This window comes from Mauremys mutica, chromosome 7 (assembly GCF_020497125.1).
Source record: "Mauremys mutica isolate MM-2020 ecotype Southern chromosome 7, ASM2049712v1, whole genome shotgun sequence".
Taxonomy (NCBI): domain Eukaryota; kingdom Metazoa; phylum Chordata; order Testudines; family Geoemydidae; genus Mauremys; species Mauremys mutica.
The window spans coordinates 7,805,710-7,820,758 of NC_059078.1; the positions used below are offsets into that span (position 1 = coordinate 7,805,710).

A 15,049-nucleotide genomic window follows, 5' to 3' on the forward strand; every position below is an offset into this window, starting at 1 on the left:
TGGGCTATCAATCCCTTACTACTGATGCGCAACCCGGCAGACAACAACAAAATGCACATGCATATTGAAAAGAAATCCTGGATCCACATTAAAATGCTTTTATGTGTACTGTAATATGTTTCCACATATCCTTGCTGGACAGCAAAAATACACATATTCTATTCTATATACGTACTTACACTGTGCTAATCATTGTAGTATCTGAGCACCTGATGTTCTTCCTCATAGAGACTTAAAGGTCAGAAGAGACCATGATCACCTAGTCTGACCACCTAAAAAATCTCACCGACTCATTCCTATAATATTCCCCTAACCGCTGATTGAGTTACTGAAGTTCTCAAATCATGATTTAAAGACTTCGAGTTTTGCTGAGAATCCACCATTTACACAAGTTTAAATCTGCAAGTGACCCATGCCCCATGCCTCAGAGAAAGGCGAGAAAACCCATCTCTCATATGGATACGCTCTCCAGTCAACTACAATAATTAGTAATAATCATTACACTGAATTTAGCTTTCTCTCTCTTCACAGAACAATTGAACAGATTGATTTTCTCTGATTTATTCATTGCTGGATTTTTTTTCTTTATTAAAATCTCTCTGGCTTGATAGCTGAACAACATCGTTTAGGTGAGGTTGGTTAAATAAGCTACATAGTATTCTCTGTCTTCCCTGGATGGATGAGAATACCTTATGATTATTTTATCTGGGATGAATTTTCATGGAAAGCAACACACAAAAGGAACACTATTTAAGGAAATGACAATTTTCTTTAAAAAGCCAATCAAATATTCATGGGACTTTTTTGCACTATTCATTCAAATCTAGTCACTATGTTTCCATGATATACTCTATCCTCTTGCTCCCGTTTACAGAAACAATGTGTTGAAGGGGAGAAAAGAAGCTACAAGGAATACGTCTTATCTTTACAGTACATACTGTATAGAGCTTTTTGGAAATCAACTATGTAAGAGCATCTTCCTACTCTCTCTACTAATTAAGTTAGTGTACTTTCATTTAAATAATCCATTGTGAAAATACAGACCTTTCATTTTCTATTGATTTCCAGCGAAAATTAGAAGTCTGCTTTGTAGATTTGACCATTTAAACGAATGCACAATCTTCTAATCAGATTGTGCGGAGGGAGGGCACGACAAATCTTCCTCTGCTGGAGTATTTCAAGCAGTTCAGTTAGCACAAAAAGGAATAAGACTAAGGCGTTTACAGAGGAAGAGAGCTTTCACCACACAATATTCTGAGAACAGCTGTAAGCTGAGAAATGTCTCTCTTGTGTTTATTATCAGAGTTTCGGAGAGGTAGTAGTAATTTTTGTTTATTCATTTTACTATTTAAAATTAAACTTCTATCAGGAACTATAATAGTATGCTTTTCTTCTTCCCAGGAGATATTGCTAAAGACACACAACAGAACGTTCCTCAAACACTCAACAAAAAGCATCTCTTCAGCTACATGTCCTCTTTCTCTGTCAATGCCAAGACACTGGCAGTGCATTAGCAACTACTTATTTTATTCTTCTACTCATGCCAAAAAAGTTTGCATAACACACTGTCTCCTGGCATCAAATAGACAGCATAGCTCTTCATTATATGCCCTCTCTCAACAAAGCAAAGTTAGAGACAAAAAATCAGAAAATTTCCAGTAGCAGCCTTACTTATTGGATTTAATTTCATTACAGGATTTAATTGAAGGGTGAAAGTCTAAAAAAGCCTGGCCTGAATGTTTCTCTTACTTAGGCCAATAATTAAGGACATGACCACCCCACAAAAAAGGCACTTTTGGCATCCTAGAAAAAGCAACTACCCCCAAATGAGAAAATGTAATATTTCTCCTTTTGAAGTCACCTACCAAAAGGCATATTTCTGCTACAGCGATCAGGTTAGAATTTGCTAGGCATTCACTTCATCATACACAGCAAAATGAAGTGCATGTCCTGGCCAATTTCAAAATATTCAATGGTGAACAAACATTTAAAAAGAAGCAAAGATAACACATTTTCCTTTGTCACATTAATAGGATGCAATCAATCAGGCATTTCAATAAAAAAGGAATGGAAAACACAATGGCAACTACAGCATGTTAGTTTACAGTTGCAACTGAACCACCTTCAATTTTTAAGGAAAAGGAAAAAAATCTTACTTTCTTAACTTTAACGCCATCCTTTGGAGTTTGTTTTGTTGCAAGATTGTACCCAATCATCTGTTCAGCAAGCTGCCCAACAACCTTCGGGCTACAAAAGAAGGGAAAAAGTCAATTTACTAACATGTATTAAAGATATTTTGATCAGTTAAAACAGCCGTTGCAAAAGCCTCAATACTATCAGTAGCATATTACTCCTGTCTTTCGAATTTTAGAGACTTACTCTTTAGTTAGATGGACCCCTCCTTTCAATCCACTATTGAAAACACCTTTTCCTCTCCCTCCAGCTAGGATTTGAGCCTTTAGAACGATTTCTGTTGCCTCTGTAAGAGGAAAAAAAATACATTGTTGTGCTATTAAATGTCATTTATTGATCCATAGCAACTATTAACCTATTTCAAAAAGCAAGTAGTACAGAACTGGTAGAACATATTTAAAAACAAACGAACTAAAATTCAAAACGGCTAGATAGTCTTATAAAGAAGTCAGTTTTGTTCATAATACAACACACCAAAAAAGTGTTAAAGAACATCCACGAGTTACCCATTAGCTGGCTATTGATATGTTGATATTTAGACAAAGCATTGTCAATAATAATGCATAACCTGCATAATAATCCCTGTAACTTGCATAGTTTGACTGCCTAGTTTTTAGAATTGTTTTCAATATCTGGACCAGAGCATATGTCCTTTGAGTGGTCACATGTGCATATGGTAGCAGGCAAATGTTTATGGCGAGAGAGTAAATCTCAGCTCCTGATTGAAGCCCAAACAATAGGGGTATGCATATGGGGATGCAAGGAAGAATCCAATCTCCAAGTGCAGGCTGGGTAGGGAGCAGCTGGTACATCAATCCCTAGGCTAGAGTAGCAGCTGCTAACCCTACATGGGGGTTTTGGTCCACTTGATCCAGTGGCCAAGCCAATGCCCTTTTCCCTGGTCTCAAGCTCCCGACTTTACAGTGGAGTAGGGAAGGTCCAGCTTTGCTGTGCACAAGGGATACAGAACGCCCTAGGTACTAATCTGTATGTGTCTCCCTGACCCCTGTGCAAGAAAAACAGCACAGTTCTGGGGCCTTGCACACCCTCTTCAGCCCTGGGTGACGTTCACCTGCAATACAATACCCTGGGCAGAGGTAAATGGCTACTCCAGCCTCACTCTGCCCCTCCACTCTCTGTGTGGCCTTGTACAGAGAAGCAGCTGCTCTAATCTCACTCTGCCTCCTTCCCCTACAAAGCCTGTGCACAGGGAAACAGTGCAGCCCATGCAGCATCATGCCCAGAGCGTAACAGCCGCTCCCCTAGGAAGTGCTATATGTACAGAGATTAACCACCATTCTTGTCTTATTTTCCAGACCGTTCTCCTTGCCTTGTGGCGACTGGCCAGGGAGGTTGGAGGGTTGTTGCCTGATGGGTGGAGTTGTGAGGGAGAGGCTGGGCTGGGATACTTAGCAGGCAGGGAAGGTGCGACACTCTCCTCCCCCAAGCCAGGCTGAACCCTGTGGGGAGTGGGGGGTAAGACATCTAAAGTGATTGAACCTCAAGGGGGGAAGGTGCAAAACCCCTGGGGAAGGAGGTCTGAGACCTCCAAACTAGGAGCATGTTTGTCTCATCCACTTGTTGTGTCTTCTCTTTCAGGCTGTAAACTTCTGAGGCAGGGACTCTTGTTTACTAGGTTTGCACAGTGCACATTAAAATCGGGTCCAGCATGGTTGGAATCTTTAGTGACTAATGCAATGTAAATGTTAAATAATAATAATGATGGGGGAGGAATTTACCCAAATGAACCCAACAGGACTTTGCACTGCAACTCCACTGAAACCTCCTACACCCGTTCTCCTAAACTACTCCCTTCTTGTCAGCATGGAAAAGCTGAAAGCTCACAAATTAACTACATCAGCCAAAGAAGGAAGCAAGTTTCAGATCTGAGACACCCCACAACATCCCGGATCCAACCTCAAAGAATGTCCTGCCCCTAGCACTCCCCATTTTTTGGACACTGTTTCTTCATCGGTTAACACACAGTGTCCAAAAAATGTTATATTAATGATTATTAGTCTCAGTTTTTCACAGCTAACAGGATGCCCCCACATGTGTTTTGAAGAGACGAGGTCTAGATATTAATGCACTATAAAGCATTGTCTGGAAAATGCTCATGTTTAAAACTGTTTCATGTTTTGTTCTTATGGGATCTGATGCAATTCCTGTTGAAGTTTATGGAAGGCTTTGACTTCAACAGGAGTTGGATGGAAGTCATTAACTAATGCACATATTTTGTGTATGTAGTATTTGCTCAGTCACTATAGTTGACACTATAACCATTTACCTGAACATTTAACCACAAGTATAAATACGCAGTAAAAACTCAACTTTTATGTTCCTATTACAAATAAATATTTTTCAGAGATGGCTAAACGTACTGTTGATAGGGAAGAGATTTCTGGCAATGACACACACACAATATCATTTCATATTTCTAATGTGATAAAGTTCAGATTTAGGGTTAGATTCTAGATTGAGGTTGGGACAATCATAAGGAAAGAAAAATAAATAACAACATTTTAGGATTAAGACTAAAACACAAGGTTTTTCACACAGCTAGTAAAAGTAGCACTCCAAAGAATATCTGATTTTCAAGCTTCTCAAGACAAAATCCCCATGCTTATCCATCCACTAACGTTTGGCATATATCATTCTGACCCTTAAAAATATTCTCCTTGAAAATATTTCATGCATTTCAACATATTCGTGTTCCCAGTTCTCCTATTATTCATACCACTGCAAGGCAGATAACAAGGAAATTTAAATGCAACAAAGTTTTATATCAGTGTTTTCTAAGCATACAAATTATTAAGATGAATTAAACTATAAATCATTTTCCAACCCACAGTAGCAAAACCTAAAATCACATGGCTGCTATGACAAAACATCGAAGTTGGCATTGTTAATGGACACTACAAGCATTTAATTAGATTAGTATTAGTCACTAACCATCCTGACAATGAAAGCTTTGTATTTCCAATGATAAGTGCTGTCAATTATGTATGTAATCATTACCCTTTGTACCACAGGTCTTAAGGCCACCAAGTCAATTTCACTCATAGCTTGCATGCTATAAATGAACTAATTATGTTCATTTGGCTATAACAAAGTCAGAGAGCTGAATTAAATGCATATATTTTTATAGTCTGCCAAAAGAGTATCTAGGCAATAAAATAACTGCACAAAGACAACTATCAACGTCATAAATAAGTGCACTAAAAAGTAAGAAAAACTATGTAAAGGTTAGACCTCAAGTACTAATCAATACACCAGCTCAGCAGAACACAGTGCAGCAGGTTCTTCTTGCCCTAGGGGAAACCAACATGAAGTAATTTAATTTAATAGTTATGTGCCCAAGCTCTGGAAAATGAAGTAAACCAGCCAAATCTTATTTTACAGTAACTAGGCTTGATCATTCAGTATTTACCAAGTTGATTCACTACTTATTGCCACCATTTCTATTTTATTTAAAGATCTGATTTCTAGAAAAGCTAGCACAAATTTCTATTTGTTTTGTTACATCCTGCCTGAATTCCCAGATTGCATTAGGAAAGACTATCCCATACAAGAAATGTAATTTTAGTCAGAATATATAAAGTGATTTAACTGTACTCACAGGATAACTTCTAAAAGAAGCATAGATTCTAATAGATTTTGTACAGAAATATATTACACGTATATTCAGACAAGAACGTTATAATGGATCTATTCAAACTGTTTTATCAAAGCTACAAGCAATTGTAACTGCACAAATTTGTGCAGTTATAAATATATAAGACTTGAAAAGGGCCTATCACAATTAATGAAGTAACATGTCAATAGTTAAAAGCATGTTCTATGTTACAGTATAATGCAGCATTTTCAACAGCACTTTGCTTTGCAACTAAGGTCTCTCAATCAATTTCTATTTCTGTCTATTGGCTGATAAGTCTTTGTGTGAAATTAATTTAAGTGTTTTCTTTAGAGTTACCAAAAAAAGTCAGACTGCTCATTAAAAGTGCATAGGTTTTGTCACTAATTCAGCAGTAAATATCTCCAAACTGTTCCATGCAGAATAAAGAAATCCTTCTGGTGAAAGCCTCTGTTCTTAACTAATTACAATCTGAATAAATTTAGTATCAAAGTCTTGAAAATGTTTTCACTAGATTTTACTTTTATTTTATTTTGTTTCTCAGTTAACATTATTGGAAAATGTTATTTCTGGTAATTTTCATGTCAATTTGCCTTTCTTGGTTCCGGGGAGAGGTGCATTCAAAATATTTACATACATTTGTTTCAACAAAATCTACCTGATTTCTAGGGCATTTCTCAGAGCTGAGGATAAAAGTCTCCAGTCCTTACTTAGGCTGTGTCTACACTATGAAGCCTCTGCTGGTATAGCTATGCTGGCAGAACCCTGTGTCAGATGCAGCATACACCAATGGAAGAGGTTTTTCCATCGTCATAGCAACACCACCTCCCTGAATGTTGACAGAACTTTTTTCCATTAACATTGCTGCATCTACACTGGGGATTAGGGTGGCATAGCAATATAGGTCAAGGTCCCCCCCACTGTAGTTATATTGAGCTAATTTTTAAGTATAGAGAAAGCCTTAGGCAAAATTCTCACCGACTTTAAGGACCTGCAATTATAGCAAAGACATAAGTACATTCCTAGCAAATTAATATTATATCTAGATGTTGACATAGATAAAACCTATCTATTTTTTCAAAGACAAAATTTAACATGTTAACATTTCAAAATGGAACAATACTCTAAGGGACAAAAAACCTTTATATTGTATTCTACAATACATCTCCCTCTTTTCTATTAGTATTGTGAATACAAATTGCAGTGCTACACCTTGAAATTGAAATAGGCTCAGTGCTATAATGAAAGCCTATTTTGAATTAATAAAATTGGACTTGCTTTTTGGGAACTATGATTATTCCAGTCCCTTGGAACTGCCTGCAGCAAAAATGAACAGCTTGTTTTCAGCCCACTGCTGTGTATATTTAGCTACTGGGTTCTTGATCACAAAACAATGCATTGAGGACTGTGGTTTCACCTGTTACAGAACCTGATAACTTTCCATTCCTGTTGATAGGAATATATGATATTAAATTAAGAATGTTAACAAATACATTAAAATTTGCTGTAGCTTATCGAAAAATAAACCACTGTACAGAAAAAACAACATATGGCAGGATGTGTGGTTGATCTCACATAACAATAGGAATCATGTGCCTGGTCAGATACAAGATCAAAGAACAATTTTAAACCAAAGAACTTCAAGGCTATGTTAATAAGGAATCATCTGAGATGTGTTTAGAGCATGGGACTGGGAGCCAGGACCTCCTGATCTCAAATCCTGATTGTACCTTTGACTCTCATGACTTTCAGCAAACCTCGTAATCAGTCTCTCACTTTCTCTCTATCTGTAAACCAGGGATAATACTACTTACTTATTTCACAGGGGTTTTGTGAAAATTAATTAATGTTTGCACCTGTTTTAAAAACATAGGTATTATTCACTATTGTCTTATTCTATTTTTACCGCCATGTAAGGCACCGGAATACACTGCGGAAATCAAGAGAAGGTGGTGAATTAAAATCCATGCAGTGCTGTGTAAGTTCAACGGAGGATGAAATTTTGCTGTAAAATTTGCTGCAGCAATATCTATTGTTATGAGTTCGGTGTACATAGCAAAATAGATGCAAGTAACCCACTGGCACGGGAATAGAACATTACAGTGTAATGAAGCAGAATCAAGGGCAGGACAATTGAGCCTCCTACAGAGTAGTGTTCCCAATCACACTATGGACCTGTTGACCCTGGTGAGCACTACATAAACTTCACACAAAAAGGTCTGGATGGACATGAATGTAATCAGCATGGCCAGAAAAATCGAAGGGCTACAATGCGGCTGGCTTCACATAGGTGGCAGAGGAGATAAGAAACTTTCCTCTCATATCCATGAGAAGAGGCTAGTCAAAATGTGGTTGGGAGGAACAGACACTACACATACCTACCGCTGTCACCCCCCAAAAGCCAGTGTGTAATGAGGACTCCTGCAGCACCCCCCTCTCCCCCCCTTTGCATGCCCCTCAGCATTGGCTGTGGCAGTCACATCCCAGACCAAACTTTCAACCTTGAAAGAGTAAATGTTCAAATTCAGGACTTTCTACCTAGCTATTTTCAAGATAGAGCTAATATGTTTCCCAAGAGGCTAATATGGCTACAGCCTTCTTACTTACCCTTCTTCTTCTAAGCTTTAAGAGGGATGCAGTAGTTTAGACAGCACTCCCACAAATTGCCAGCTAAGCAAAGTAAGATGTGAAATAGTAGCTGCCCATATTAAGACATATCTTCCCCTCCTCCCTCCCCGTCCCCGCTCCAAAAAAACCACAGCAATGTGTTCAGGTGTGTTAAAGGTCTACAGAGAATGTTAAACAAGTTTTGTTTGTTTTTTAACTTAAACTTCCTTCTCTGTCCTTCCCATTCTATCCCCCTCCCTACCTCTTACACAACCATCTTTCTACACGAGTGTTTTCCACTACCTTTGCTTTTCAGGCTAGCTTCCGAAATAAGTCAGATAAATCATCCCTTTTATAACTCCGTACTCTTGAATATATTGTATATTTATTACTAAATTATAAGCCTCATTAAAACCTATAACGATAAATTAGCCAGTCCCTTGATCCTGTCACTGATGTTATTAATTGCTTTCATAACCCTTACTACACACTTCATCAGTGATAAAAATTTTAAAGCTAGATAAAATCAACTATGCTAAGGCTCACCCTTAATACCAGCCTCTTAAATTTTCTCAAAATAAGTAATCAAGTATCCAGATTTTCTGCATTTTAAGATAATCCTAAAATATTTCTATAATAAATGGGTCTTCATTTGATCTAGGAGCACCAATTTCATATATTTACACACCTAGAGGCATGAGTTCTGAGGAAAAAGTTACATGTGATCATGTAATTAATGACTACCACAATGTATATACACACACAAGGGTGCAGAATTAAGGTTCACTCCTAGGGGAATTCTGCGTCACCACATGCGCACAGAATTCATCTCGCCCGCAGATTTCTTTGCTTCCCCATAGAGAATGATGGAGAAGCAAAGGGAAGCTGCAGGAGCGGTCACATGCGCCTCCCCAGAAGCGAGGGCACATGGTTTCAGATGCCGGGAGCAGCCGCTGGCGAGGTAAATCACCATGTGTGGGGGGAGACAAGTCTGAGGATGCCTCGGCTAATGGTTCCTACCTGCATCGGGCTCAGCTCTTAGACCAGGGGTCGGCAACCTCTAGCACCCTGGCAAGCCGGGCCAGTTTGTTTACCTGCTGAGTCAGCAGGTTCGGCCGACCGCGGCTCCTACTGGCCGCGGTTCGCCGTCCCAGGCCAGTGGGGGCTGCGGGAACCGGTGCAAGCTGAGGGATGTGAATAGCAGATGGGGGGTGGGGGAGCTTTGCGAAGGAGGGAGGGGACAAACAGTGGGGACCCCATGCACCCAGCTCCCCCCATACACAGATCCTCCCACACCCAGAAAATCCCCACTGAGCCACCCGTACCTCAACTCCCACCCTGCAGAGCCCTCCCCCCAACCCCATCCCTTCCACATCCAGACTTCCCACTGAACTACTCCCCCCTGCACCCGGAGCCCCACCCCTGCACCTAGATCACTCCCCCTGAGCCCCTGGCACCCAGACCTTCATGCTGCACCTGTGCCCCTCTCCCGAGTCCCACCCCTCCTGCATCCAGATCCCTGCTGAGCAACTCCCTCCTGCATCCGAACCCCCACCCCTCAGACCATCCCCCACTGAGCCCCACATACTTAGATCCCCACCATGATGAGCCCCATCCCCCTGCGCCTGGACCATCCTGCCAAGCTCTCCAATCCCAGACACCCCCGAGCCCCATCAGCACACACCCAGCTCCCCCACCCCTGGCTGATCCCCAACAACCTTCACCTGGACTCCCCTGTAGAGTCCCATTCCCCCTGGAGCCAGAACCCCCCGACAAGCCACTGTGTATCCAGACCTCCTCAGTGAATCGCCCGCACCCAGACTGCCCCACACAGAACCCTCTCACCCCACACCTGGATCCCCACACACTAAGGCCCTCCACACTTGGATCCTGCCATGTTTAGCCTGCTTGCCCCAAACCTGGAATGGGGGCCAGGTCTGGTTGTGTGCGTGAGACTCTGTCCCTCTCACTTACTTACCTTGGTGCACTTGGTGCAGAGGAACAGGGCCCCAGGGTGGTCTGGGGCAGGCCCAGCCCTTGCACTGTGTCAGGATGAGGTGCAGCCTCACTGCTGAGCATGGTCCGGGGGCGGGACGGGGGGCTGTCGGGTGATCTCCCACTTCTCTACAGCCAGTGGCCTATGCTTCCCACTGCCATGCTGGAGATTCGACATTTATTTACTGACAAAATACGCAGAATTTTAAAATATTGTGCGCAGAATTCGTATTTATTTATTTGTGGGCGCAGAATCCCCTCAGGAGTAAAGGCTGCACAAGCTTTTATTAATTCAGGCAGTCTCTAAGTTTTGAGTGCTTGACTTTGCAACATTAACTTGTTTCAATGTACCTTTTGGGTATACTTGGATTAAACAAACAAAGCGACTAATTGTCACCCCTGTTGACAAACTCAATTGAGGTGACATGGATTGGAAGGGCATGAAAAAGGAAATCTCCTTTTACGCCTAAATGAGTTCCTGTGAAACAGGGCTGAAGTACATTGATGATGCAGTGCAGGAAAGCTTGCTCTGCCAGCTCTCATGCCGCATCTGTTCTGTAATAAATAAAGTTCAGTGTCTAGTGTTGTCAACCTGGCACCTTGCAGGACGAAGCATTTAATGTAAATTTGTTTGAAAGGTTATGCAAACTCTGATTATACTGGCCACTTCCCACTGTATCCTGTCAGGGATCATCTTAACATAAACTACCCACTGCTACCTTTTAAAACATTCCCTTTGTTCTGTGTTAAACTGTACTAAAATATAGCAACACATTTGTGACCATACTACATACTAGCCAAAATACAACAGGACATACAATACAATACAGAAATAAAACCCCTCTGTCTACACACACCCCTAGATGTCACCTGCCACCTCACACTGCAACCCATATGGGATCTAATCAAACAATTACAACCCATACTCAGTGGGGACCACATCCCGAAAGACATCTTTCCTGCACTTCCTCTTCTGGACTTCAAACAACCTCGTCAGCAGAAGCAAGTTCCCCACAGACCAGGACACACCAACTCAAAGTGGCTTCAGACCCTGCCAGACCAACATATGCAAAACCTATAGACATATCTCCACTACTGCAGTGATCAACATCCCCCATAACACACCTTTCAAGATCCATGGGTCCTACACATGCCTATCACAATATTTAGCGTACCTTATCCAGTGCACTAAATGCCACTACAGCTATGTGGGTAAAATCAGACAATCACTACATTCTTGAATGAACACACACAGGAAAATGACAAAAAGACAAAAATACCACATCACCTGTGGGATGTACACTTTTCACAAAGTGATCACTCTATATCTGACCTCTCGGTCCTCACCCTCAAAGAAAACCTGCACAAACACCTGAAGACGAGCCTGGGAGCTTAAATTCATAACGTTGCTAGACATTAAAAGTCACGGACTGAAGAAAGACACTGGATTTATGGCTTATTAAAAATATATATATATAAAACTCACTAGCCACCTGCCTCCATTTCCCACCACACACACTATGATTGGAGAGATGTTACCAGGCCATTTCACCTGGAATGTTCCCTTGAAATGTGCTATGTAGCTAAACAATCTGTTCCACCTTCTATTTAGTTATCACACTTCGAGTACCTTTCCCAGATCTGAAGAAGAGCTCTGTGTAAGCTCAAAAGCTTGTGTCTCTCACCAATAAGAATTGTTCCAACAGAAGATATTATATCACCTACCTTGTCTAGCCAAAATTTCCTCATTTTGTGGTTTTGTGTATGCAACTGGATAAATTAAAATCAGTTTGTTTAAACAAATACACTGATAAATTAAGTGATACACTATGAGAATGAAGAGATACATAAATTCCCCCACTAATTTAATTTCTATTGTCCAGTTGACTCATGCCCTGCGATTTTCTTACTTTTATTATATCTTTTATTTTCAGCCATTAGAGCACCTTTAAGACTGAAAATTCTGATAACATATACACAACAAATGTTGAATTTTTTCCCTTTCGTGATCTCATTGATGAGTAGAAGAAAACCACCCTAATACCTCTTTTTGGGGGGCAATCCCAGGACACGTTTCAGCATCTCCATCACAAACTGACACCCTGACCCATCTCAGACTTAATTTGTGCATAGGCACAGAGAACCATTGTGATTTAGGACATATTCTAAACTGCAGGTGTTTTAAAACCAGCATCTCTGCTAGTTATAAAACTCTTCCTGCATCTCCTGATCTTCTATTCTTCAAATGTAGGTTTGGAACTTGTCTATTTCCCATGTGGACATATACTATATAGGCACATTAGCTGAATATTTCAAAAAGAAAACATAACTTTTTGAAGCCTGATTTGATTTAAGAAACCTGACGGTTTGATGTGGTGCTAATTTGGGGGTGAGGGGAGTTTAGTAGGTGTCAGCAGGTATTTGTGCTGAACATGACTTTTTCTATTTTTGAGGAAAGAAGGGGAACATGGGGGATATATTAGGATGTGTGACTTGCCAGTTTTCTCTTTGAAGCAGTGTCTTTTAAAGTTCTCAAAACGTATAAGACTGTTGTTACCCAAATAGCTGAAAACTTTTTTTTTTTTGTTAAACATGATTTTGTTTTAATGCAAAAGTGGTTATTAGAGTCAGGGAGCTCAACTGCGTCCTAAAATCCTGACTGAATATCATAGCAGCCTTCATTATATGCAGTTGAGAGAACAGATTTTATGCAATCTGTAGTGCTGAAGTCAAGCAGTCATTGAGAACAAATACCACTCTTGCCCCTAGCTGCAATATGTACACCTGTTTTCCTGGAATGTTTTCAAAATTTCATCCTTTGTGATTATGTGCAGCGCTCTGGAGATAAAAAAAATCTCTCTTTTTGGACTTTTGATTCTGACTCCTTTATGCATTACTGAACTGCAGAGTTGATGTTGGGAAACTTGTGCCTAGTGAAGCAAATACAAAAACCAGGGAATTAACATTGCTTTGTGCATACTTCACTTTTAGGCATAAACATTATTTTAAAAAATGGCAAGAAATCCTTACGTGCAGCATACAGAAAATGTAAGAAATCTGTGCAGCTACTCAGAGAAGTCGCATGTCAAATCAATACGCAAAGAGAGACTACAAGGTTACTGCCAAATCAAGAAGTTTTAACAAGTTGATACCATAATACACATAGCATGACAGCCAAATACAAAGAGAGATTCCCAATTTAGCCCTTTCATAGCACATCTGGCCTGCTCCGCCATGCATGGTGCTTAGTAGACTCAATTCCATCACCTTCAGAGGACAAGCTGAGGACGCTCAGTATGTTACAGGATGAAGATCTTTATTCACCATTTCTTCTGAGTGTCTCCGTGTACTACTGAGCTGGGCCATTTTCCTGGGAACATGTGGGTGCTAAAATTATCTCTATGTTGAACTATGGTGGCTTAACAGACCCAAGGGCAGAAACCAAGTAAGGAAGGATGGAGATGGCAATGGATTTACATTACAGCTGCTACTCATCTCCACATATAGCACTTGTGGTCCTTGCTTCTTGGCCCTGATCCTGACATAACAGAATAAATGTCCCTTAGAAATCAAACACCACAGAGCTAGTCCAAAGTTGCATTTTAGATCTTTCTAAACTTGGGTGCTGCATGCTAGCAAAACTTGCCAACCCGTGACAGTATGGACAGCAAAGCAGTCACAATATGGAAAGTGCTAGAAAGTCTCAAGCAGGAAGAAATTAAAAAAAAGAAATATACTACAGAAAATACAATGGGTGTTAAGACCTGGACATTTACCACTTGCAATAGTGAAATTTACTGCCGTATTTCCCATTTGGAGAGCTGCAAATATCACAGATACCATAATGAAAATAAATACTATATTGTAATAAACTTACATTTTTTAGTGGGGCCTATTGTACCTATTAGACATCTGATGCTGGGCATAAATCCTGAGTGGAAAAGTAGAAGCAAAGAATGAAATTCATTCCTGTGCAGAGGGCTAACAAAAGACCTATGCAGCACTTAAGTCCTACTTTGAGGATACAAGTGATGCATGGGCATTATACTGCCCCCCTGCTCGGTGGGTGAATTTCACCCAAAGAGAGTGAAAATAAAAAAGGGAATAAAAAAGAGAAGAAACATCTGATGTCAATTGGTTATGATGTTTCTTTCTTGTCTGGTGGAGGCTGAGTAATTGGAGATTTCTGGTGAACAGCTCATATTCATGTCTAATGCCCCCAAAAATCTAGATAGCAAGGTGCATCCAAGTTTGAAGTGGACAGAGAAAACCCATTGCATAAAGGCAGTTTTCTAGATTTAAATGAGAGAGAGAGTTTGTGAAACAGAGAATTAAATGTAAACTATTTAATTAAAGGCAGAAATACTGAAAGCAGAATTGAAGGTATATTTATTTTGGAATATATCGTATTGCATGTTTTGCCAGAGAAAAAAATCCTTCCAACGATTACTGATGTTAAGTTTTCATGGCAGCTAGTTTTTCATTTAACACACAACTAATGCATTAAGCAGTTCAAAAAGAAATGTTTTGCCCCTAAAGGAAATGGTATATATTAACTACTGTAAGGAGATGAAGTCTCATATGCAGAATGCACCACTGTTTTCGATGCTTTATCATCCT

General features: G+C 40.2%; 1 protein-coding gene across 1 annotated transcript in view; it reads right to left on the bottom strand.

Moving 5' to 3' along the window:
• Positions 1 to 15,049, bottom strand: part of SUCLG2 (succinate-CoA ligase GDP-forming subunit beta) — a 214,449-nt gene that overhangs the window by 112,709 nt on the left and 86,691 nt on the right. The window contains exons 3-4 of the mRNA XM_045024985.1: positions 2,380 to 2,479; positions 2,157 to 2,247 (exon numbers count right to left, since the gene is read on the bottom strand). Of these exons, the coding sequence (XP_044880920.1) occupies positions 2,157 to 2,247; positions 2,380 to 2,479 (191 nt within the window). The remainder of the gene's footprint in view (positions 1 to 2,156; positions 2,248 to 2,379; positions 2,480 to 15,049) is intronic.